Source organism: Sarcophilus harrisii, chromosome 1 (assembly GCF_902635505.1).
Source record: "Sarcophilus harrisii chromosome 1, mSarHar1.11, whole genome shotgun sequence".
NCBI classification, from domain to species: Eukaryota; Metazoa; Chordata; class Mammalia; order Dasyuromorphia; family Dasyuridae; genus Sarcophilus; species Sarcophilus harrisii.
The window spans coordinates 227,289,093-227,316,309 of NC_045426.1; the positions used below are offsets into that span (position 1 = coordinate 227,289,093).

The 27,217-nt window shown below is 34.1% G+C and overlaps 1 protein-coding gene across 3 annotated transcripts in view; it reads left to right on the forward strand.

Annotated features, from left to right (window-relative positions):
* The window catches only part of PTCH1 (patched 1), an 83,671-nt gene that overhangs the window by 24,500 nt on the left and 31,954 nt on the right, over positions 1 to 27,217 (forward strand). For 2 of the 3 annotated variants that reach the window (XM_031937701.1, XM_003761310.4), the window contains exons 3-12: positions 10,773 to 10,962; positions 13,494 to 13,563; positions 13,675 to 13,766; positions 15,173 to 15,371; positions 15,659 to 15,780; positions 17,186 to 17,333; positions 18,917 to 19,048; positions 19,392 to 19,547; positions 20,073 to 20,171; positions 21,663 to 21,788. In XM_031937701.1, coding sequence (XP_031793561.1) covers positions 10,773 to 10,962; positions 13,494 to 13,563; positions 13,675 to 13,766; positions 15,173 to 15,371; positions 15,659 to 15,780; positions 17,186 to 17,333; positions 18,917 to 19,048; positions 19,392 to 19,547; positions 20,073 to 20,171; positions 21,663 to 21,788 — 1,334 coding nt within the window. The remainder of the gene's footprint in view (positions 1 to 10,772; positions 10,963 to 13,493; positions 13,564 to 13,674; positions 13,767 to 15,172; positions 15,372 to 15,658; positions 15,781 to 17,185; positions 17,334 to 18,916; positions 19,049 to 19,391; positions 19,548 to 20,072; positions 20,172 to 21,662; positions 21,789 to 27,217) is intronic. The other variant, XM_031937700.1, reaches the window with a different exon arrangement.

Here is a 27,217-nt window from a genome sequence, read left to right on the forward strand (position 1 = left end):
TGGTATTCTTCTTGGACTTTACTGAATTGTTTCTTTCCTTCTTACCTTTAAATAATACTGTTCTGTTTCCCCTTCCATGAATTTGTCTGTTGCTAAAGGTGAAATCTGAAATGTTAACAAATTTATTTAGTTGAAAACAGGGGATATTAGAAAGGTTATTGTTCTATCAATAACATTGAGAGAATTTAGATGTACAACTTCCATTTGCATCCATGAAGATCATGTCTTTGGAAGAATAAGTTCAAAAGACCATACTCAAAAGATAGGATCTTATTGAAAGAACATGTAATCTCTCTTACTAAAGATCCTGGTCATTTTTAATGGATTTTTTTTGGGGGGGGGAAACATTAAAAATATCCATTGGCAAATTTTTTCAATCAAATTTAAACGACCAGAAAGAATGAGAAATAGGTCTTAGGTTCCTTCTGTTCAGTATGGCATATTCTGTATGAAATATGGAAGAATTGAATAATATTCCACTTCTTCAATGGTAATAAACATGAACCAGGATATGTAGAAAAAAGAATTCCTATTGTGGTTCTTACATGGATGGAACTCTGATTGAAGCCAGTGAAAGACATGTTTGGATGAAGGTTGCAGAATAGAGATTTCCTTATCCACGTTTTAACTTCTTATTACTTAGCCATATATAGCTTATCTGCATGTCAAGTCTTTGTTGTCTTCCTAGAGAGCTCTCCTAGTGAAGGAGCTACATAGACTAGCTGAAGAGTAGAAAGTGAAAAGAATTTAGCTTTTCAGAACCATTAACAATGGGAAAGTTCCCTAACTAAACTGATGTCATTAGAGCCATCAAAACAGAAACACATTTACTTATTTTTATTTGTTTATAGTGCTGTTTTAGTGGGTTTTTTATGTTTTTACGACTCACTAGCCATTTTTCTCACTGTCACCCTACCTTTAGACTAACCATTCTAGGTTTTTAGTGTTTGAAGAATTTTAGACCTGGAAGAGAGAGTCTAGCCCAAACTTCATTTTTGCACATTTTGAAAAAGACAAAAGTGAATTGATGTGCACAAGTTTTGCAGAAAGAATCACTATTCCATAAAAATGAAATTTCTCTTTTGAAAATAATATAAATTATTGAGAAGTTTTTAAAATTGTAAAGGGAACAAGAGGCAGAAAAATGTTTGCCTCTTCTAATTATAATTTCCCTATATTGGATTCAAATGTAATTATTATACAAGTTAAAGGTATTATGTTAGTGGTGCTCTGTCATGTATCTCATAATTAAAAGATATCAATGGATGATAAGTTTGTCATAGAGCCATTTAAAATAATGGTGAAACCTCATTTTCAATCTCAAAAATACAAATATATACCTGAATCCATGGTACATTGCATATGAGTTAACCCTATTTTCTGAAATACATTTAAGGGTACTCAGCATAATTCTGGTTTATGTAAGAAAGCTGGTGAGAATTTTCCCCTCCCACAGTATAATATTTATATGCTTATTAAGATAAATTAAAATAAACAATAGTTTTTCCTTATTTAGCAACCAGGAGTTTCAGTTATTCATTAAACATGCACAAAAATAAGTAAAAATGAGCCTTATTAAGTCAATGAGTATGATTTTTTTTCCCCTTAAATCATTGCTTAAGGGCTTCTGGCCCCTAGCTTAGGATTCCTGCCCAAAAATGCCAGATGTATTACACAGTCAAGTATTGCAATGTAAACAGTACTCTGTGCCATGAGAGCAGGGTGGTCCATCTCCTATTTGGGGGGGAGTGAAAAGGGGGAGAGAGGGAAAGAAGGGGGAGAGGTAAGAAGGAGAGGGAGGGAGGAAAGAAAAGAAAGAGAGACTGACTTTTGCTCTGAATTGAACACAGTGGTTGTAGTGTTATTTGTGTTTTTGACTGAATAGTCAGGGTTTGGGAAATGCAGGAGTGCAAATAAGTTAATACTTTAGACTGACAAAGAATAGCAACTAAAATTGAAATGCCAAAAAGCAAGATGTGGCTTGTGTAATATTGCTTCATTTGATTAGGCACATTTATAAAATAACAAACAGAATTAAAAGAGAAAAATTGTTACCACTTGAAATTTGATTTTTTCTCCCTTATAATGAGCTCTATAAAGCTTCTGCTGTGTGAGTAGAATTGACAGAGGATGAGATGTAAAGAAGAGGAACACATAGGGTTCTTCATGACCTCATGCTGTTTAATAGAAAGCCTGAGTGGGTTAGTGCACCTTCTGGATGTAAACATAAGATTTATTGTAGAGTTGTTTTAGTTCTTAGTAAATGTACACCTCAGGATAGTTAGCAAACTGCAAAATGGATGTCCTTCCCCTTTGGGAATAGTTCTAGTTCTGTCTGGTGAATCTACTGATTACTTTGGTTTGGTTTAAGAAAATTACTGATCACTTGCTCTCCCATTGTCCCTTCCCAAACCTCCACTTCCATTTCAAATACTTCACTGTGGTTAGGCATGTTTCATAACACTATAGGCCATTAGAGAAAATTGTATTCCTAGAGCATTCATCTGAAAATTGCAATATTCAAATACAAGCTGTTCTTGAAATTAAAATATTTGCTGATTTGTTATCTTCTTATGTATAAATGCATTTATGAATTAAAGGGTAAAGCTTGAACTTTTATATTCAAATACCTGAAGGGATGCAGCATAAGCAAATGTCACAATATAGTTAGTTGTGTAAGAAAATGATTTTAAGAAAAAGTAATGCCAAAGAACCAGGACATTCTTCAGAAAAGAATTTACCTTTTTTCCTTTACTTTTCCCTACACAGATATCCCTACTCACTTTCCCTAGTTTTTTGGGGGGAGAGGGAGGGGAGTTCTCTTTCTTTGCAACATCCCTCATTTTCTACTCTTCTCTTTATTCACTTTGCTCCATTAATGTGGACAAAAGAACTTTTAAGTTGTTTTCCCCTTAAAGAAGTTTATTTTTAAAAGAAGAGAAAAGATATAGCACATGGATTTTCCTCTCCTTGGTCTTTAACCTTTTTTTCTTGCTTCTTATATGGATAGGAGGATAGGATAGGACTTTTTTGGTTGGGGGGGGGGAGGGAGTGGTTTGTGGTTCATGTGTTATCACAGTTGGGAGTGGAAAGTGAAAATATGACACCATCCCATCAATTCACACATGATCCAGAAAAATTTCACACATTTAATACCTTGCTTAATTGTAGACAAAAGCTTGCAATTTGAGAGAATTGGGATTAGAGCTAAATATCTCTTAACTGCTCTTTCCAGAGATTTGGGGAAATAGGATGACCCCTTTTAAAAAAAAATAGGCTACAGTTTCACATGGCTCCCAAAAGAAATCTCTCTCCCTTTTTGTTTCCCACACCAATTGATTTATCATTTTGCTTGCAAGCAGACCCAGAATGTTAGGGCAGGAACACACTCACTTTTTTCTCGTAACTTTTTTGTTGCGGACCGAAACCAGTTGACTTGAATAAATTTTTCTGAGACCTGAATGAAGCCAGCAACGTGGAAAAATCTTGCCATTCAGGACCGTCTGAATGTACATTTCAGCCACACAGTAAGCTGTATTGGTAGGCAGTGGACTGCTAAATACAACCATTTTTCGCAGCAGAGAGTTAGACAGGTGATTAGCATAATTAGCACAGAGTAGGCTATACATATGGTAATGCTAAGTGTGTAAATGCCAGCTGCGGTGTAAAATTTATGTCAGGGGTCGACAGGGCTGTGCGAAAGTATTGTGTTACAGCTGCAGGTCAAAGCCTCCATTGCTTACCTCCTTTTCTCTTGTTGGTGAATGCACTAAACAGAAGAGAAAGACAGAAATATAACAGATAAGGCTTTGATTGAACAGCCCAGTTCTTTGCAAGAAGGACTGCTCTTTAAAACACACACACACACACACACACACACACACACACACAGACACCCTAAACTTTCTCTACAGGTTACACACCCTAAAATGTCCTGTTGTCAATATGTATCAGGGTTTAAATGAATAAAAGGAAGGAAAATTTTGGAAATAAAGAGTTCTGGTAGTGACTTTTTTAAAAAATTGATTTAAAGTTCCAAGTTCAATTCCTTTCCCTTTTCTTAATCTCCAATATGCTCCTTAAAAATTATTCAATATAGATATATTCTTGTTCTGATGGTTTTTTTTCACTTGAGAGGTTGGGAATCAAATAGCACGAAAGAGTTCAATATACATAGTTTAACATCTCAGCATCCCAATAACCCTCAAGTTCTGGGTCTGACATGTTCTAGGACTGCTAAAAGTTCTTTTGTGATTTTGAGCATAGGTCCTGCCCAGTCTCACCCTTCATGTCCATCTCCAAACCTACCAAATTAAACTTATGACATTTTGGAACAAATTATAGTTTTTGTTTTAAGTAAATATAGAATTGAAGTGCGCACTTTTTTTTTTTCAACCACTTGATAGGGAAAACTATAAGTTCTCATTCTTATAAACTGTTCATATATTTCACATTTGCAGTGTTTTCTTTTTGTTTTTGTTTTGAGGGTTTTTTTTGTACTCAGCTATAAGGAGTGGTGGTGTTGACAGAATATAGTTCACACCACAGTGACCTTGTGATGAAACTTCCTCAGAGCCACAGGGGGTCCTTATGAATCAACCCCTAATCCAGCTAATCCTGATCGCAACAAAATCATGAAAGTGGCCCCCAATGATGTGTGTTTCCCTGCACAGATGCAGAGAGAAGGAACAGTGTTGGAAATAAATCAGTCCAGCGTGATGTTCTACACAGGCTGGGGGAGCCTGTGTGTGAAGGTGGGGACTCACATTGTGTTCTCCCCCATGTGGCCTCAAGTGGAAGGGCCAATGAAAAGACAGCTTGGCTGTATAATGGTGAGAATAGCCTTCAGAGCTAAGAGGTGATGTCAGCTCCACCGAAGCTGAGAGAAGGGAACTGGGGTTAATGTTATGCAACAGACTGAATACTGTGATAGAGAGCTTTTGCTGCCAGCACTTAAGTTTTTTTTAATGTAGATTTTAGAAGGCCTTAACTAATTAGGCAGAATTTAGGCTTAATAAAACATGGAGTTGCATATTTTGCACATGGACTTTCATGACATGTAGGTGGTTCCTTCCTTAGGCCATAAGAATAAATTTGCTTTTGCTTTGAGAACAGCAGTGTGATATGGTTGACTAGTTCATTTATTAAAGTGGCTTAGATATTGGGTTTGGATTGGGGGGATGTTCTTTATTTTACTTAAAGGCTTTGCTTAAAAAAAAATGGAATCTGGGAAAGTATAGTTTGAAAGGTTGACTTACTTGAGTATGCCGTTTACACTCTTCACCTTGCTGACTCTGTTCATGTGTCCTGCACAAGTTAGAGATGGCCAATCCTGATTTGTTGGAATAGGGAGTGAACTATGAAAAATGGGCCTCTTGACAGATGCAGCACTGCCCTGGGAGCTGGTGGCCATGTAAGAAATATCGAGATGGGGGGAATTGTGACAGGCAGCAGGTTCGGTGCTGGGGGAATGCTGACCTGACCTGATTGTGTCCGACAGTGAGATCAGTCCTGCTTTAGTGTAGAGCCATTCAATAGGAAGCTGCCCAAGCAATAACAGATGGTACAGCAAGCAGCTGGTAGGGATCCCTTGAAGGAAGAATATGTTTTGTCAGGAAACTGTACTCTGTTTTATGCTGTCCATGTTCATCATTCCTCTTATTTTCCTGTGATCTGTTATTTGTAGTGTTTGCCTAGTGATTTTCAGTGGTTGATTTGTTTTTATTTTGTTATATTTTCATTGAGTCTTGCTATTGAGAAAGACAAAATGGAACCTACCATGTGAAGTTAAATTCTCTTTGGATTATACCCCTCTAGGGTTTTTCTACTAGACTATCAGACTATGGATTTGTATTTCAGAATTGGTAGAAATTAAGGCAGTAAATTTAAACAATTTTCTAGCATTCAACCTTAAAGTTGAATACTAGGAAAGTAATTAGAATTCAGGGCCTTTAAGTGTCTAATTCATCAGGCCTCCTTTATTGTTCTTCCTGGTCTTCCTTAAAAGTGAATTTTTGAAAACAAATTTTGTACCTATCTTCTCTCCTTTTAGAACTGGCAGTGTTAATCACCATAAACGCAAAATGATAAAACTTCATACAAATTCAGCAGCACATCATAGTATTGAAGAAGAAAAGGCAGAGGCTACAAAGGAAATATTAGGTGTGAAACATAGCTAGGTACTAATCTATAATCCTATAGATTCCTTCTACTTATTCAAAAGAAGTTTTAAGCCAGCTATGAGTGACTGATTAAATGTCAGGTCTGATGTAAAGATTATATGCATTTTAAAGTTTTCAGTAGTTATTCATATCTCTCACCTACCTTTATTTGGCCATCCTAAAAGAATGTCCTTTTGCTTCCTTCAACTGCTATAGCCCAGAAAGGAAATATCAATCTTTCCCTTCATGCAAATATTCCATTTTATTAAGTCACATTTACAAATGAAGGAACAATTTGTGTATCCCATCCAATATTGATCTTTTGGGGGAATTTTAGATGCTGTCTAACTTAATAGGTTGCCTTTTTTAAGGTACTTGATTTAATCTATCAACTCATAGTTTATCAGATAATACCAGTCATTATCAAACAATGCAATCTTAAAATAAATTCTGTTAGATTTTGATGATAGTATCAATTTAGAAGAACAAGGTGAACATCCCAGGAGAACAAAACCATCTTACATTTCTTTTATCATTTGAAGCAACTGTCTCCCTTGTGGTTTAGAGTGGTCCTGAACTATACAATATAGGGGGTCTTTAAAAGACTGACTGGATGCAGGAAATTTGAGCCTAAGAATTTATGGGTTTGAACTTTGATGCTTGAAGTACCAGCCTTCTGCTTGACTTGGGATAGTGAGGTTCAGGACATGCTGAAGAACCAACTTTGCTGAGAGTAGAAGAAAGGTGTAATGATACTTTGTTTTTCCTAAAGAATTCAGTGTAAGAAGTTACAGATGATCAAAAGAACGAAGGCTAGTAGATCTAGAGGAGAAGACTGGACTTTCCATGACATTTTTGAACTCTTAATTACCTTCTACCTCTCTTAGGCTGGCTCATAGGAGACAATGGAGTGCCAGCTTTAAGGAGGTTGGTTCTGGTAATTCCCCTTCCAAAATTGCCCTGGTTTTATTTTTTAATTACCATGGGAACATCTTTAAAGCATAGTTTGAGAGTTTCTTTTTATGCTGAGACATTTTCCTCCCTTATAGTATTTTACATTGCAGAAGCTTCATTACATCTTATGTAGAAAATAAAATGTACTCAGTATATGTATTCACTTTTTCCACCTGAGTTGTCAGTTGTGTGTATCGCATGATGTAATTTAAGCCTGGATCTTTTATTGGATAGGTTGGCTATGGTTTGTTCCTGTATTATTTTAATAGAAACAGGAAATGATTGTGAATTAGAAAGTGGAAGAGGTAAAATATACATGGCACATAATAAACATTTAATGTTTGTTTGCTGTATCTTGTTTAATGAATGAATGGAAATAGGTGTGAAGCATAACATGAAGGTATACTACTGGTATTTTAAAATTTTTTTTTCCCAAAGGTGTGAGTTGTAACTTTGAAAAATAAATAGGGAGAGGGAAAAGGGAAAGATGTTCTTCCAAATTTTATAAAACTATAATTTCAATCACTTGAAATGAGATAAAGTAGGACTTATACAAAAGCAAAATCCTCACCACTTATGAATGAAGAGGGCAATACTTTAATAAATATTCATTTTGGTAATACTTAAATGCTTAAATAAGATAGTTGCAAGTGATTGGCTTTATATTCTGAAATATTGTTGAAGCAATTATCCCAGGTGGCATTGGTAAAGGAAAAAAAGGTATTAGAGAATACTGGTTGATTTTAGTTGAAATCATTTCAATTAGGCCATTTCCTACATATATATCAATGTGTTTGGTTGTAAATGTAAATTATTTAAAATTAATGTCTTCAAGAGATTACACTCTCTCAAGTGTATCAAGAAATCACACTCTGTAATTCTGGAATAAAATTCTGGTATTAAAATAATGACATCATTTCAGAAAATCTTAGGCCAAAATAATTAACAAAATTTTGTGATTTTGTTCTCAAAAATGCAATACAAACCATTATCAATATTATGGAATTTCTATTAAATTCTATTAGTTTTTATAATTACTCACCACTTTTATACATATACATAATACAGCATTGGTTACCATCATTCCCTTACTGAAATTATAATGGAAATTATCTGCTATCCCAATATTGGAAGAATTAAAATAATTCTGATTAAATTAATTCTAAATTCGGATTCCAAAAGCAAAATAAAATTTAAGTCTGTATGAAGAATTAGAAGAAGCATACTTATAGAAATTATGAAAATAGGAATAATCATTATTATATAATCATATTCAGAATTATCATGACTGCAGTAGCACGTGAATTTGGTATATGGAAGAAAAAAGAGAATAATAAAAAATAAGCAAACTCTGTAACATTTAATGAACACAGGTCGCTAATCTTCAGTGTCTTATCAATCTATTGGTTCCTCTATTATTTCCTATATATATCCCTAAATCTTCCCATCCTAAAAATAAGAAATAGAAAACTCTCTAGAACCTATCATGTTCTCAAACTACTCTTCTGTATCTCTACTTCATACAATAGACATACTACTCTGCTTCCTGTCTCCATGTACTGTCTGTCCCTCATGTTTACAATTCACTCTTCACTCAACCTATAAACATTTATAATGTATCTACTATGTGCTAGGCACTGTGCTTTGGGGATACACAAGTAGACAAAAGAGAGTATTTCAAAAAAATTTACAGTGTTGTTATTGCAAAAATTGTTCTGGTTCTGCCTATTTCATTCTGCATCAGTTGATGTAAGTCTTCTCAGATTTCTAGTATTTCATTACATTCACATGACATATTTTGTTTAACTATTACCCAATTGATGAGCATCCCTTTAGGCTCTAGTTATTACAGATTACAATCCCTTTCCAACTAACAAGATGGTCTTCAAAATTTTCTGAGGCCCCAAGTTTATCATACTGCACCAACCTGGTGATGAACATTTTTGAATTTACCTACTTTGGTTTTTGGAAGAGAAGAGATGCAACTCATCACCATGTCCATGTATAGACTCTATGCTGACCTTGCCAGAACTTGAATTTTGCAGCCATAGCTTGTGAGAATCTGGTATCAACTCTAAGACTTCCACAAAGAACTTGTTTACCACTATCCCTTCAAACACATACACCCAATTTTAATCCCAGAGTTTGCAAGCACAAATTTTAAACAAGTAATCTGATCCTCATTTTCTTCATCTGCATTGTTCTTTTGAACCAGCCCTTTAATCTCTAAATCAGTTGCCCTGGGCAATTCTTTAAGATTATAAATTGCCTAAAGATTACCAGACTTTTGGAGTAGAGAGTTTTCTCACCTGGAATCCCCTGAAGTGGTGAAACTGCTGGTCTGTCTCTTACCAATAAAAGCAAATTCCTTTACATGGCTGTTAAGGGGAGTGAATACAATGCCTATAAATCACTTTGCAAACCTTACTATGATATATAAATATCAATAAGATTTATTAGTTAATGTTAAACTTTTAGAAAAAATTACGTGCAGTGGTGGGAGATGGGCTTTTGAGTCATATTTGAGGGAATATACTTGTTACTTTGCTAGAGTTTATCACACCCTATGGAGGTTTGTGAGAATCCTGTGAGATTTTTCTATACCGTTTTTATATTCTATTTAACTCTCTCCACTGTAGCTCTTGTCATAACCACTTATCCTGAAAAAATGTTAGCTCAGTGAGCTAAACCATCACTATTGAGTCTTTAATCAGATAAACAATTGTTATCCCATTTTTGCATTTTTGCATTATTTGTATATTTGTCCTAACCCTCAGCCATAGTGGTGGGACCATTATGTGCCTGGCTTAATGCAGGACCAAATTTGGAAGCAAAAAATATTATTATTTCCAATATCAAATTACTATATTACTATATTTCAAGCAGTAGTTCCAGGCATTTAAAGGTTTGTGTGCTTGTATTTTAATGCTGTCTAGCTGTTGCCAAAGTCATTGAAAGATTAGTTACTTTAATGACAAGAGATATTGGACATAGGGCATTCCGTTCAATGGGAACTTCATGTGGATCTGAGTTTAACTATATTCTTTACACTTTGCAACTGGAGTCAGGATACTCATTAGCAAGTTGTCCTTCCTTTCTTTATTGAGGAAAAACATTTCTCTGTTACTTTTGCCAAATTATTTAGGAGAAGAGTGTAAATTGAATCCATTTATCTTGAAATGAGCATTTGGAACAGACTGTTTATACAAGTGTAAGAAATTGTAATATAGAAATATTTGGTCTAGTCTGTGAGGAAAAGGTTTCTCAAATTTTCCCCTCCCCCTTAATAATGTCTTCATCTGGCATATTAGTTAAAATGTAGACAAAAGCATATATCTAACAAGTTCTGATATACTTTGGTATTTATTTTACTACAATTGGGGCAATTGTTAATATGTTTCAGTAGAAGTTTTTTGTACATATGTATTTACTGGTAGATGGAATTTGTTTACACAGGTTATATACAAATGACTTTTGTGTATGTATGTGTGTGTGTGTGTGTGTGTGTGTGTGTGTGTATGCCATGAAATTGCTGAACAAAAAGAATAAAGACTTTTAAAAGATATACAAAATAAAGTTATCATTGCCATATAATTACAACAAGAATTCAGCATACTTTTATACTGTTAACAGAAACCTTAATTCTATATTTATCAGTTGGTGGACGAGTAAGTCGGGAGTTAAATTATACACGTCAGAAGATTGGAGAAGAGGCTATGTTTAATCCTCAGCTCATGATCCAGACACCACAAGAAGATGGTGCCAATGTTCTTACAGTAGAGGCACTCAAACAGCACCTTGACTCTGCACTACAGGCCAGCAGGGTACATGTATATATGTATAACAGGTAAGCCAAGTAGGAAAGAACTGAGTAATATCTTAGCAAATAAAACTGATGTATAATGTAGGGAAGACAGCAGGACATAGCAGGATAGAGGGTTGGATATCGAATTAGAATGACCCAGGTTCAAATCCCACAGCTAAAGTTATTAGCTAAGTGACCCTGGGCAAGTTATCCATTGAATTATAGATTTGTTGCACTATAAATAGAAGAAAATTCTCACACTGGGAGGAATCACTGTTTTTCAGAATTTAAGTAAAGTTAGTGCTTATGAACCATTGACTAGATGATTTAGAAGTTTGAGATAAGTTCCTGATGGGTCTAGGTCTTTGAAAACAAATTTATTGTTGTTCAGTCATGTCTGACTCATTGTAACCTTGTGGACCATACTATTTATAGGGTTTGCTACTGTTGTTGTTTGGAGCTTTTTGTGATGCAGTTCGGGTTGATTAACTTGCCCAGGGTCATACAGCTGCTAAGTGCCTGAGGCTGGATTTGAACTCCTGTCCTCCTGATTCAAGGACATACAATGGCAAAGAAAGAACTACAATTCAAATATCTAAATTATTAGGTGAAACTGATTTAAAACCAAAGCATACATCAGAAATATACTTGGATAACCAAGTAGACATCTTTTCAGGGCATCATGCTTATTTACTCCAGGATACTATCACTCCTCATACCTTCTTGAAACTTCCATTTGGAATTGTCTTCAGACTCAGTCAGAAATCAGACAATCCTTCTATATTGTCAGTCCTGTCTGGCACAAAGCAAAAATGAGTTAATTTTATCTAGTGAAATCAGACCTATAATCCAGGGTATTTAAGCCAATAAGAATTTATGCTTTAAAAATATCAGTCTGTGATGATATAAGTAGAATAAATATTTTGCACAAGTAAAAGAAATATATGAAGTTTGGAGAAAATATGAAGAGTTTACTAAAATTAGCCGTTTTCCTCTGAGTTGTTGAAATTGGCTTTTTATACAATACAAATTCAATCAGTTAGTGAAATATAATAAGAATATTGATTGCCTTTTCTATTCAGGAATTCAAGTGCATTATGACAGAGGGAGGAACAAGTATCATTTTCTTAATTTAAAAGGTAGAAAAGGAAACAAAGTAAAATTGAGAGTCTTGACCAAGTTCTATGAGAGCTGGACTAGAGGTTTGAAGGGGAACAGGAATGGAATATGACTTACACTGGAAAGGACAGCGAAGTTTTATTTGTAGTTCTTATTCTACCATTATTTGACCTTGAGCAAATGACTTAATCACTCCTATATCTCAGTTTTCTAATATGTAAAAATGTACATTTTATTGTCTGCCTTAACATAAGGTTGAAATCAGATAATATGATGGAAGTTATTTGAAAAGAATAAAGGAAAATTTTAAATGTAAGGTATTTGCTATTAGGATTAATGATTGTAGATGAAGATATAGATTCTACAATAGAAGAGTTAATGAAATGTTAATTTTTAGAATTGGTTCAAAGGACCTTTTAAAAATTTAGAAAAGGAAGTATCTGAAGATGATTCAAATAAAACAAACATTTATGAAGTGCCTGTATGCAAGGTACTGTCCTAGGTGCTGGAGATGGAATGCCAAAAGTAACATCAACTCTGTTCTCAAAGTACTCACTTTCTTCTAGGACTTACTTTATATGGTTTTCTTTATAAGTAAATGAACCCATATTTAACCTGTAAACAAGCCCAGTGTCTCATGTACCCTTTCATAGCAGGAAGAAAAAGATACTTTTCATCATCCAGAATAGTGGTAAGACTCCTAAGAAAGAATATGGTGTTCCATTTGCTTCAGAGACGATAGCTTAGAATTTCAGACAGATACAGAAGAAATTAGGGGTTTTATAGCTTTGGAAATAATAATTTGGAAATATAGCTTTTGGAAATAATAATCTGAAGATGCACTTACTATAAGACAAATATAGCTAAGCTTTTCTTCAAAAGATTTAATTAAAATTCCATTAATCAATAAATAATTATTGAATAGTAATAGTCTATTGAAGACATTGCTGGGCTCTGTGAAGAATGGAAAGAAATATTTGCTTTTATATGATTTTATTATTTAATTGGAGAAAGATGACACATAAGTACAAATAATGATATAATTAAATGTTAATGAAAAATGAATAGTACTGTTCAAAGAAATAATCACTTTCAGCTGGTATCACAGAAGAAATAGGATTATTCTGAACCTTGAAGAATAAGTAAGGTTTGAATAGCTAGAATAGGTAGAATTTATGCCTTGAGCAGGAATTATTCTGTTTTTTTGTCCTTGTATCCCCATAAAAAGTTGGTTTATAAATAATAAAGACTTACTGATTGCTAAGTGGAAGCTGGGTAATTCCATTAAGTCAGGAATAAACCTCATTTTAAGAAAAATTATCTCTTTTGATATCCTTGTGAATCTGATTATCAATTTGATAAGGCTTTATTAAGGTTAGGACTCTTAAGTTTTTTTAAAAAAAACTATTGTTTTATTACAATATTAAATAACAGATTATGTTTTATGTTTACAGACAGTGGAAATTGGAACACTTATGTTACAAATCAGGAGAGCTTATCACAGAAACAGGTTATATGGATCAGGTATATTTACTATTTGTTTTTTAAAATATCTTTCTACTTCTTTCAAAAACTATGTGCTCACTGGTATGTTTTAATCTAAATATATGGTGTGTTCCTTTTTGGTTTTGACAGATAATAGAATACCTTTATCCTTGTTTAATTATCACACCTTTGGACTGCTTTTGGGAAGGGGCAAAGTTACAATCAGGGACAGCATATCTATTGTAAGTATATCATTTTTGTCTTATATTCTGATATCTGAGATTTTTGAATTTCATTGCTATTATGTTTTTATGATTTTTTTTCACTATTTATTTTAATATTCACTTGATCAAGTAATAAAAAAATCAAAATTCTTTGCGCATGAACTTGGGGAGTATAAAGAAAGAAGGATAAAGTTTCTGGCTTTTCAGAAAAATCTTTAGGCATCAATAAGTTTCATTTACTTTTGCCAATCTATTTAAATGCAAATAAAATGCAAATCATTGGTTTTATCGTTGTTTTATCTTGAATGTTAATTTTTTAAAATGTTTCTAATTTCAACTATTGGAGAATATTATGTTGGGGTTGGGGTTTTTTGTTAGTCTTATTTCTCAGTATAATTGTGAATGAATATCAGTATTCATTATTCTTGAGTTAAACCTTTGAGTTTTTTTAGTAAAAAGTTAATCCCTTGTTTGGATCATTAATGAAATTTTTTAAAATGGTATCTTTGGAAGCTAGAGTAGAGGGTGTTCCACAGTTTAGCAGTTTGATATTGTATATGCTGCATCTTTCAAAGAGTTATTGTTAATCTGTGTAGACATTTTCAGTTAATTATGCAAGAGTTAGTGTTTGAGTTATTGTTTCTGTCCTAGCTTGCATGTCTCTGTAAAAGCAATTTGCAATGGCCATCTCCTAACCTTTAGTGTACAGTTTTAGATGGGAAATAAGGGGTTTTGTGTTTTCTGGTTGGGAGATTCCGAATAATGACTTAAGCCTGGCTAAGCAGATACAGTGTGGTTTGAACCACAAAACAGGCAGCCAAAAGCCTTTCTGGTCTGTCAACACCACAAATTCAAAAGTGAGTGTGGGGGAGAAGTGGCACTGATAGTGGGGATGGTAGGGGTGGGGGAAGAGCATTGTTCTTTGGTGGATTGCCAGGCTGTCAGGGAATTGGAATAACTATGGGATCATTTAAGGAAAAAAGATCAAATATTTTGCTCAATAACCATTTGCGGAACAGCTATTAAAACTTGTGTTAATTATATATTGTGAAATGCTTAATTTGGACTTTCCTGTTTGGAAGTGCATATTAGGTAATTTCTATTAGTTTTTTTTAATGCATTGACAACATTGTTTTGCGGGGCGGGGGGCGGGGGGGAAGAGGAGGGGAGGGAAGACTCCTTTACTAAGGTTATAAATTCCTGGCTTGGAGTCTTCATTCATAAAACTTTCATTAAAATTTTAGGGTTAACTAGATAAAAGTTTGTAAGGAATTATAATGCATATAGTTATTCCTTCCTATGTTAAATTCCTCCAAGATGTAATGTTGCTAAAAGAATATATACAATATGAATATTTGGAGGGTTTTAAAAATGGAATTTTTTTGAAATGTTTTTCATTGTCCCTTCCCTAATTTCTTTTACAGAGGTAAACCTCCTTTGCAGTGGACAAACTTTGACCCCTTGGAATTCCTGGAAGAGTTAAAGAAAATAAACTATCAAGTGGACAGCTGGGAGGAAATGCTGAATAAAGCAGAGGTTGGTCATGGTTATATGGATCGACCCTGCCTCAATCCTGCTGATCCTGACTGCCCACTCACAGCCCCTAACAAAAATTCAACCAGAGTAAGTTTGTTTATTGCCTCATTTAAAATGGGACAAGGGAGAGAGAGAATTCTTTGTTTCTAATCAACTCTAACTCCTTTTTTTACCACTTCTACTATTAAAATATGATCCCTGATCTTAAATCTCTTCTGTAGAATTAAATTTTGCTCTAAAATTTGCCACACACCTCTCTCATCAAACTTGTTATTAATGTCTCCTGTGTAACAAGTTCTTAATTCACTAGATTTTAACATGGCATGTGACCTGCCTACTAATTCACATAATTATGTGGCTGTCTTTTATTTTAGCCTCTTGATGTGGCTCTTGTTTTGAATGGTGGATGTCATGGATTATCCAAAAAGTACATGCACTGGCAGGAGGAGTTGATTGTGGGTGGTACAGTCAAGAACAGCACTGGAAAACTCGTCAGGTAATATATATCCCAAAATGTCAAGTCCAAATCTTCCTTTTGTTCTTCTTTCTTGAAAGCCTGACATTGACAAGTGTACGTTTATTAATATTCAACTGTTAATACCAGTTAGCAATCTATTATAATAAAATAGTAGGAAACAAAATATATAAACTAAGTAAACCAGATCAATCTGAATATATGTTATGTTAAGAAAAAACTAAAGTCATTTCCATTAAGATATTTAATATCATCCAGGATTCTAGACAGTCAAGATTATTGAATACTGAAATCAAGCTGGACATGTTGGCTCACACCTGTAGTCTCTTCTTCTGGAAAGACTGATGCTGGTAGATCAATTGAGCTTGGGAGTTTTGAGAAACAATAGAGTTGTAGGCAGCTAGACAGAATATATACAGTAAATAGGGTCATTTACTGGAGTCAGAAAGACTTGAGTTCAACTGCAACTTCAAAAATTTAATGTGTACAAGTCACTTAATTTGTATGCCTTAATCTACTGGAGATAGAAATTGAAAACCACTCTAGTATCCTTGCCAAGAAAACTTCATGGAGTCAGAAAAGACTCAGAAACAGGATATTCCACCAATTCTCGTCTCAGTATGATGATCTGCCCTGGGAACAGGAGGGCCAAAGGCCACCCAAGGAGAGGCAAAATGACCCCAATCAAAAATGGAGCCAGGGCTTCTGTGCTCATCAGCAGTGGAGCTAAGTGGATGAATGACTACTGTCCTTTTAGAGTGGGTGACATAAGGAAACTTTTAAAAAAGAATATTGAAATCAATATAGTCATTTTTGGAGGGATAAACTTATTTCATAAAACAGAAAACTAAAGCCTAAGAATCCAATAAGAAGGACAAGGGTTATTGTTTATGTCCTAATTTATCTTAAAAAAAAAAAAAAGCCAGCTAAATCAGCTGTTCAAGCGAAATCAGATGTGCTAAAATACAATTTCATGATGTTAACAAATCTTTGTGCCCTTATAGAGTTCCTTGTCAAATATTTGACATTTCTCCCCCAAAGAAAACCAGTCTGGGGCCTCTAGATGAGCAACTATGCATTATGACTGAGCTCTATTATATCTAGTCATATTATCTTCTCTTCTACTCTTCCTGTTTTATATAATGGAAACCAAGAAAAGAAAATCTACTATTAATTTCATTTTTGTGCTTATCTCTTTAAAAAGTGTGTAAGGTTACACCTTTTATGTGACACATAAATCTGCATCCTAAGTGACTAAATAGGATAATTACTCAGGTTCACTTGTAATGGGAACATGTGCTATGGAAAAGAAAAGAATTCCTGTAACTTAGTCGGAGGCCCTCATTCGGGATTTGATGCCATGAAAATCGCTTCCTGGAAATGTTTATTTTATGCCTCTTCCTCCCTCCCCCAACTTCTGTTACAGTGCTCAGGCTTTACAGACTATGTTTCAACTAATGACTCCCAAGCAAATGTATGAACACTTCAAGGGCTATGAATATGTTTCACATATAAACTGGAATGAAGACAAGGCAGCAGCAATTCTGGAAGCCTGGCAGAGAATGTATGTTGAGGTAAATTACAAAGTCATCCAGAAGCCATGACCAAGTCACTCAGAAGCCATGCATTTAATCTAGGTTTGATACTAAAATCCCTCACCAAGTTTACCATTTTACAAAAGATGTTATATTTTGTAATGACCAAACTTGACAGAAAATGTACTTCCCTCATTCTCTTCTTTGTACATATGGGAATCTGAGAATATATAATATTGCTTATACTGCCATACATAGTTGATGTCTTATTTAGTTTTACAGAAGTGCTTCCTTCCATCTTTCCTTCCTTTCCTCCCCTTCCTTCTTTCCTTCTGATTTCTTGTTTTTTTCTTCCTTTTTCCTTTCCTTCTTTCTTTCCTCCTTCCTTTTTTTCTTTCTTTCCTTCCCTCCTTCTTCCTACTTTCCTGCCCCTCTGCCTGGCTTCTTTTTTAAAAGCGATAGCTCTGAAAGAGGTGAAAGTATACATCAGAAATTTGGTTGATATAAAAATAAAAATATAGAAATAAATTTCATTTTTAAAATTAAAAAAAAACTTAAAAATACAATTTAGTAAAAATTCACTGGCAAATGCAATTAATTTTTTACTGTAATATTACTGAGAATTTGGTGACTATAAAATCACTAATTTTTTCTAATATGGAGATTTAATTCTTATATCCCCGAAACTAAAAGTTTAAAAATTAAAACCTTATTTCCTTTGGTGTTATCTAAAATATTTTGAATGTCCAAATGTGAATTGTAGATCTAAACCATAACACTGTATAAAGGCACTTGGTCAGTTAGAAAAGGTGTCTGGAAAACATTAGCAAGGCATCAAAATCTGCTCACAGCTGCAGTCCCATTGGCGAGGTCATGTGATATTATTTGGCCTTTGTTTCCCAAGCAGTGACCTCGACTGAGCTGCTTATGACCTTTTAAAAGTGGCCAGCCAATGAAGAAGGAGAGGAATGCCCTTAAGAATTTGTTGTTTTCTATTAAGGGCAAAAATTGATATAGTTACAGATCAACCATAGAGTTATGATAGAAAAAGGAAGGATTTGTAATTTGTGGACATTTGTCTTTTAAACTTAAAAAAATTAGTCATTTTGAATGAATGGAAGTAAGAATGACATAACATAAAAAAAAAAAGCCTTAGATTTTGAACCAGTCTAGGTTTAATTCTTAGTCTACTCTATACTTCCTATGTGACTATATGAAGTCTCTTCACCTAACTCTGGGTCTCATTTTCCTCATCCATAAAGCGTGGGGTTGGAATAGCTGACATATAAAATCACTTAAAGTTTTAAACCTATTATGATTCTATGAACTGCAGTGATACTCTCTTTAGATTATATATTTAAATTTGGTTAAAAATTGTCTTCATTGTCCTAGAATCATGTAGTCATTTAATGGATTGAATTGGATGACCACTGAAGTCACTTTTAACTCTCAAATTTTATAATTCTATGATGATGAGTTCAAGGTCAACCATCCTATATTACATAGAGAATATTTTTTCTTTTAATGATTTTTTGGGGGGGGAAGTCTCAAAAATTTTGAATCCTAATTGAATCCATCATTTTATTTGGTATTTCTGACTTTTTGTTATTTTCTTTCCATAGGTGGTTCATCAGAGTGTTGCACAAAACTCTACCCAGAAGGTGCTTTCTTTTACTACAACTACTCTGGATGACATCCTGAAATCCTTTTCAGATGTCAGTGTTATCCGAGTTGCTAGTGGCTACTTATTAATGGTAAAAAGGGATTCTCTTCTGTTGATCCTCCCCAATTCCATACCAGTTGGCTGTTAACATTTAACTTTCAAACTTTATAATGATTTTAAAATTAAAATATAAGCCCTTTTATCATTTGCAATTTGGCCATCTTTGACTTTCTAGTATCATTAGTTTTATGTTTTCTTTGTAATGCAATGCATATCCACATGTATATTTGATATCGGGTCAGAGTTGGGAAAATTGTTGAATCATCTTATATAGTTTAATATTTGGCTCTTGTGTTATTTTTCTTCTTCTATTCCTGTTTCTCCCAATTCCTCTTTATTCCTTCCCACCCTAACCCTCATTGCTTTGCTTACAGCTCGCCTATGCCTGTTTAACTATGCTTCGGTGGGACTGTGCCAAATCCCAAGGTGCTGTGGGACTGGCTGGCGTCCTGTTGGTTGCACTGTCGGTAGCTGCAGGATTGGGCCTGTGCTCATTGATTGGAATTTCCTTTAATGCTGCAACAACTCAGGTACTCAAGGAACCTTCATTTAATGTTCATTTGCACCTACTCCCTCTCCATGATTTGAATTAACAACCATTTTCATTTCATATGGCAAAGGACTTTGAATTCTCTTCCACTAGGACATGTACTTAGTAGTATTGTTCATTAAGTTTTCCACTCCAGAAAGATATAGAAGAGTGAATAAATGTTTTGAGTGAGTCTTTAGAGAGGGAACAATTGTCAGTATAGATTTTACTTTGTTTTGGTTTTTTAAAATCTTTTTTCATTCCTTCTTACTTTGAAAAACTCAAAGCTTTTTGTATTTAGTGATCTAATGTGTAGCTCTGTGTTTGAGATTGAGTTATGAAAGCATTAAGCTGCTAGAAATCTCAAAGGGTAATCTCAAAAGAGCTACAGAATAAGATGATAGACTTCATTTTGGATATTTCTTAAGAGAATACTTGAGGTGTTGTTCTAAGTAGCTTGACCAGTCAATGAAACAGTGGGTCATCAGTGTAACAAAACCATTGTCATTTAACTCTCTTTGCATAGGTTTTGCCTTTTCTTGCTCTTGGAGTCGGTGTGGATGATGTTTTCCTTTTGGCACATGCATTCAGTGAAACGGGGCAAAATAAAAGAATCCCTTTTGAGGTAATGGGAAGAGATGGGGGAAGAATGAGAGGGAGCCAGTGGCAAACACAAATACAATTAATAGTACTATATTCCTTTTATTTAAGCTCATTTTTTGTGGTAAATCTTACAATCAAATGGCTGGGATCAGAAGAATTTGTTTAGAACATTAAGAGATATGCTATATTAGAAGAAAAAGTGAGGTTTCCCCTAATTTTTTTAAAATAACACTTATTTTAATTGAGGTGAACTTTAAAGAGACCCACAAGAATTCCTGGAAAATTGTTATCCTTACATTCAAAGTGCTCTTGAAACACCTGCTTTCTTTTTAAAGACGAAATGTAATTTTGAATGAGATTTCCTTTCTATATACTATGGCTTTTCCAAAGCAATATGTATCTGCCTGATTTTGGTTTTGTTTTAATTTTCTGAAAACTAGATTCATTGCATACCCTTTTTTTTTCAGTAACTTAGTCTTTTGTCATTACAAATCAGTTTTTATGTACTCATATAAAAAGTAAACAGAGCTTTAAGTCTGAAAAAGAATATTTCAAAAGAAAAGGAATATTTCCAAACTTCTGAATAAAGGATAAATCTTTGTGTGGTCTCTTGGCTTATTGCAACATGCTTTTCAAAAGAATATTCAATGCTAGCACTCAAGAAGACAAATAGTTTAATGGTGAAGTCAATGCATGCTGGTTTTGTTGTTTGAAAAGAATTGAAAACGGATGACTTGACACAATGCATGTCCTCATTAATAAAATAAATATTTCTGTATGATATCATTAACTGAAATTTCAATTCTGCATCTATGCTGAGTCTTTTATTAACCTTTTAAAATCATTATATGACACTCATTCAACTGTAATGCAATTTTTAAAAGGCATTTATGATAATTTTAGTATCAAAATATTGAAGACACCATTATTAATGCTGGCAATAGGAGATAAAGCTAAACATATTGTAGTTATATCAAATTGCTTTATAATTGAATTGTGTTATGGCTTAATCCCTTTTATCTCTAGGATTAAATATAAAAGCTTATTTGGCTTTCAAAATTCTCCATAGCTTGGTTCCTTCCTACTTTTCCAGTTTCCACATATTCTACAATTCAGTGATACTGCTCTCCTTACTGATTCTCACTGAACATTCACTGGCCCTTCCCTCTATCTGGTATTATCTTTTTCCTTGTCAACCTCCCAACTTCTTCAAGGCTTAACTAAAATCCTACCTTCTATAAGAAGCCTTTCCAGGTCCCCCTCAGTGCTTGTACTTTTCTTCAGAGATTATCTTTAGCTGTATGTATCTTGTATATGCATAGATGTTTGTATATTATCTTCCACTTGTTAGATTATAAACTCCTTGAGGGAAGAAACCCCTCTAGACTTTCTGTCTAGTGCTTAGTACATAGTAATCACTTAGAAGTTTGCTCTTAACTTAAATTAACTAATAGTTTTATAATGAGATGCTAAACTGTATGAAATTTTAAAAGGTGCTATATGTCATTTCCAGGACAGGACAGGGGAATGTTTGAAGCGAACTGGAGCCAGTGTGGCCCTCACTTCAATCAGCAATGTCACAGCCTTCTTTATGGCAGCTTTAATCCCTATTCCTGCTCTTCGGGCATTTTCACTCCAGGTAAGTTTCTAATAAGTTCAGAGATTCTTAGAAATGCTTGAAAAGTCTCAGTTCAGAAACTCAGGTTTCACAGACTCAAAAAGGGGGATACTTGTAAGGGAATCCATGGGTTATCTATTTTCTTTATGGAATATATATATATATAGATGGCTAATCAGATTTAAAACTTCAATCTAGAGTTTAGGTGTCACAAAACAAACTACCTTTAAAATTTTCAGCAGGTCCTAGTTTTCATTTATGTCATTCTCATAGTAAAGAATGTACTCTTATCCTAAGTTTCTAAGAAGTTAGAAAGCTAGTAAAAAATAGTAAGTTTTGTATCTGAGTGTTTTTTTAATATTTTCCTTAGTTTTTCAGTCTCCAAATTATCAATGTAAGAATTCTGAGAATTTCTTTGAAAATTCCCCCAAATTCATCTGTTACATAGGCTAATTAAATTCAGTTCCATTTAGTGTACATTTATCAACAACTAACTATGTTCAAAGGACTCTGTTAAATTAAGGGAACACAAAGATAAAATGAGAACAGAACAAAACAAAAAACACCAGCCCCTGTCTGAAAAAGAACCAGAGTGATTTTTAAAAAATATATAGCATAATTTCTGAAGTTTTCTAATTATGGATGAAAGTATCATAAAATATCATTTTTCCCTAAGTTCTGCCCATTCATGTTACCTTACTTTTTTGATATTGTTTAGTTTTAAAAAATTGGTGGGAGGGAGGTTGTAGGTAATACATGAATAGGAAAACCAATTAGTAAATTAATTAGGTGTTTTGTGATATATTGTTTAACTTGTGATTTTTTTATCTGAACTAGGCTTGTGTCATCATATCCATTATTTGACTTTTAGGGATTTGTCATGTATTTGAATTTCCGAAATACACCAAGATGCAAAAAAATCTTTCAACCTGGACTGCACTCAGTACTTTAACTCAACTTCTTAACTTAAGCTAACAAATAAACCTTTCCCAGCAAAACTATTAACACAGCTATAACTTTAGAATCCTAGAACCAGAAGGACTTTAGAAAGCCACTTAGCCCAAACCTTGAGTTTTACATTTAAAAAACTGAAGCAAAAGGAAGTTAAGTCACAGATGACAGGCAGAATTTTCAAGATGTAGTTGAAATTTCTCAACTGTATCTCCAAAAAAAAAAAAAAAAATCTAATCTTTCTACCCTTCCCCCAACTCTCTTTTTCTCGTTTCATTTCTTTATTTCTATTTCAGCAATACAGATGAAACCAAGATAAAATTTATATTTTCTTTTTTTATTTAACTTGGTCTTTTGACCATACTAAAGATTACCTATGTAAAATTTTTAAAAGAACCCTTTTACTTAGTTTTTAAAAAAATCTCCTGGGAGAAAAAAATAGTCTTTAGGACCCTGCATTTCTGATTCAAGCCACTAGAGCACTATTTAGTAAACTCTGCTTTCATCCCTAGAGGACTCCTTTATGCTCCAGGAATTGTTTTTACACTAGGAAACTCTGCCTCATTCAGTATCCCAAAAATGTCATAATTACTTCAATACTCTAAAAGAGTTGCTACTTAAAAGATATTTGATCACTTTTTCAAAAATCTGTTGACATCTTCCAATGGCAAATAGGCTTTACAAATTCTCTTTTTCTAAAATGTACTCAATTGTGATCATTTGTATCCAGTTGTATTCATTGTGTTTAAATTGGAGAGACTCCCACAGGTTAAGTAAGGATCTGGAGTGAACCAAAATTGTTCAGTCCTATAAAGAAACAGATGTTAACATCCATTTTATTCCTCCAACTCCACCCCCTGCGCCCCAGTAGAACTTTTTCCAGCCTTATTAAAAGACATAGGTGAATTTTTCTGGTGATATTGAAATGTCTGATCTCTTCATGCATGTGTCCAAATCCCATCTCTATACAAATAAGCAATGACACCATCTCCAGTCCTTTGGGGCAAAATAATGTGTCAAGTATGCACCCAGTGACCTGCACTGGGGCTCTGCTGGTAACTGAATGGCATTTGCTCTTCAATGAAAAAATCCCAGAACAGAACTCCTTATTGTTCCAAATGGGAAGAGTGTTTAGACTCAGACCCCATTAGGCAGGGTCCATGCCTTCTCTTTGCTCTCTAAATACATTGTCAGGGCTTTCGATGTCTTTGTTTTGCATGTCATAAGGTGTGACCAATATGAATGAGACGATTTTTCAATAGCTGATGTTTCTTTTAATCACAATACCATCATCAAAATGCAAAGTCATCCCCAGTGAACTGTACTTCTTTGTGAAATTCCTAACTTATACCTTAAATTCCATTTAACTCATATATCATTCTCCCAAATTTTTCCTCTTTAATGTTAGTTTAAACAAGAAAACACTGGTGATTTTTGCTTTCTCCTGATGCACCTTAAAGAACTTAAAATAGTTTCTTCTTTTCTCTTTTTTTCCTTCCCTCTCCTCAACATTAAAAACCACTAAGCAATAAGAGCAGTTTACATTTATCTACTACAGTATATTTAGAAACAGAGATGCCCTTGATTCTTCCCACTTTTCTTTATTATCACATGAACACATGAAATAAGATAATTCTTTAGGAACTTAGAAAAGCTAGAAAAAGGAAGGACACATCAAAAGGGCTTTAAACTAAGGTGTTTCATGGGTGATTACTATTGTCAATACCTCTTTGATTGGCATAAAACTCCCTTTAGATTTCTTTGAGTAGACAGACTGTGAACTCCTCAACATACAGAATCTGTTTCATTTTTGTCTTTATCCACATAGTATATTGCCTACTACATAGATGTTTAATAAGTTCTTGGTGATTGATTATTGATTCGTATGCCTATATTTCAATTAACTGGAAGAGAAGAAATCAACCAATTAATCAGTAATGAAGGGAAAGAAAGGCCTAAACTTCAAGATTCCTTTTTTGGGGTTTTATATATGCTTCTGTGGTACAGAACACATACACTATGATACAGTGGACCTACTGGGGCACAATAGGGTCATCCATTAAGAGTTTAAAAGGATCTGAGGTCATGTAGATCATGTAATCCTATCTCCTCATTTTGTAGATGAGGAAATTTGAGCCCAAAGAAGTTAAATGACTTATACAAATTAGCCACAAGTAGTAAGGTCAGGATTTGAGTTCCTCTGACCTTGAATCCAGTATTCTTTTATCTGTATCATGCTATCGCTTTTATTTTTGTGTATGTCAGTGTTTCCCTTCTTCCAAACATTTAGTACAGGGTAGCAGCATTTTTTTAGTTGCCTGAAAATTGGGGATTCAGCTCATGGGAAGTCTATAATGACTCTGCAATTAAGATTATGCCATATGCTGCTTATTTGTTTGAGTTTCTTGAGACTCCTCCTATCCTCTACTTTTCCATCTTAAGGGATATATATTGGATGATAAAAGAATAAGTGAAGTTCAAAGAAGGAGGAGAGGTCATTTCTGATTGTGGGAGGATAATGGCATTCAAGCAGGTCCTTGAGTGGTGGCTAGGATTTCAGCAGGTGTCCACTGGTTTAGAAAAGCCATTCTAAAAGCAAAGAAGGACATTAATAAAAAAGAGTAGGGAGCCAAAGGCTTTGTAGTTGAAATCCTGCTATTCTTAGAAATTGCTTTAATTTTTCAAATATTAGTTTAACATTTCATTAGTAGTTGCTTCCTGAGTAGAAGTTTGGCCTTTGGGAAAGGTTCATTAACTCTTCTAGACCATTGAGGAACCACTTAGTGAACTATGATGCAATGGCCTGAAAATTTTCCTGTACCCCTCCCCCACTATGATTTGCTACATTATTTTAGGTATGGAAAGAATTGTTTCATCAAGGATACTTCTTAATTGTGCATAATGGAAATTAAAAATACTTCCCTAATAACTACATTTGTAACTTTTATGGTAAAATAAAGAACTCTATGATAACATTCATTGTTACATGCATTTTAATACATTATAGGTCAGATTGTATCCTTCTATAGATAATGGCACTATCAAGTATGAATTAATTCAGTATTGTTAGGGAAGAATATGTACTAATCTCCCAAATCAGTATTAATATATCCTTTTTTTAAAAAGAAATAGAGAAGGGTGGGGGTTTTTCCTATCAGAGTATAAAATGTATGAAATCAAAATATGTGGATTTTTTTTATCTTTACAACTAACATAACAAAATATGTTTGTGTACTTATTTTTTACATATCAATAGATGTATATATTCTTATATGGGCTAGTTATCCTTTTAATTATAGTCTGTATTGGGAGGTCCCTGCAAGAAGCTTCCTCTGCCAGTACAGATCAACAGCTTCCTTGCAATTTACTGTTTTATAAAGTTGTCTGAAGGCATTAAGAGAAAGGCTTAGTTATTTGCCTATAATTACAGAGTTAATATGTCAAAGGTGAGACTTGAACCCGAGACTTCCTTTCTCTGAAGTTAGCGCATTATCCACTATGCTAAGCTGCTTTTCTCATAGGATATTATATACTCTAAGGAATATCCATAGTTCCTTCAGAATATGGACCTGTCAAGAAACTGGCCTGGTCTGTTTATATGTAATTTAAAAAAAAAAAGACTCACTACTTTCCTTTTCTGGCACCAACAACTTTCTATACTGCTGTTGTAAGAATTTAATTAATAAAAGTAAAGCCTTGGGGTGCTAAGGGTATTGAAAGAGGGAACATCTGGGCTCTTCATGTTCTATCAGAAGAGAATTGCCAATCGTCATCCATAAGGTGGAAGTCTAAGTGACAGGCATCCTTGGCTGCTCATCACCTCTGGCTATGATATACACCCACTCTCCTTGGGTGGTCTGCCAGGAATGGAAAATAGCAGCACATACCTTAGGTAGGGCCCCAACCTACTAGCCTTGCTTGGCTTCTCTCTCAGTGACTCCAGCACAAACAACTATTATTCTTTCACTTCACTTAACAGATGCAAGAGTAGCAGCTGGATTTTCTAAGGGATCACTGATATTAATGGGGGGAAACCACAAAATGTGTGTTTCATTCCATTTCAGATATCACCCCCTCCCCAGAAATATAGTCTGTGCTTCCCATTTATACCTTTAAAAAAAAAAAAAGAAAGAAAAGAAAAACAAGAAAACCAGGAAAAGTTTTCTTTTTGACTGCTTTGTCCACATGTTTCTTTTTTCTAGGACTAACATTCCCTCCTCCTAATCTAGTCTCCATATTCTATGTTCCTTACTTTCCACCACTGAAAAGAGTAGGGTTGGAAAAACAGTCCTTCTATACTCAATCTCTAGGGCATAAAGCTAATACATTTCAGAAATCCTCAGCATCATATATTCCACCGACTATTTTTTCAAAAGTCTCTCCTAAGGAAGAATAAAAACAAATTTTAAAATGGATAAACTTCTTTAAAAGGAAGAATATTTTATAATTTCATTTAAAAGAAGTCACTAGGAAATGAATGCCTTTATTTTTGATTCATT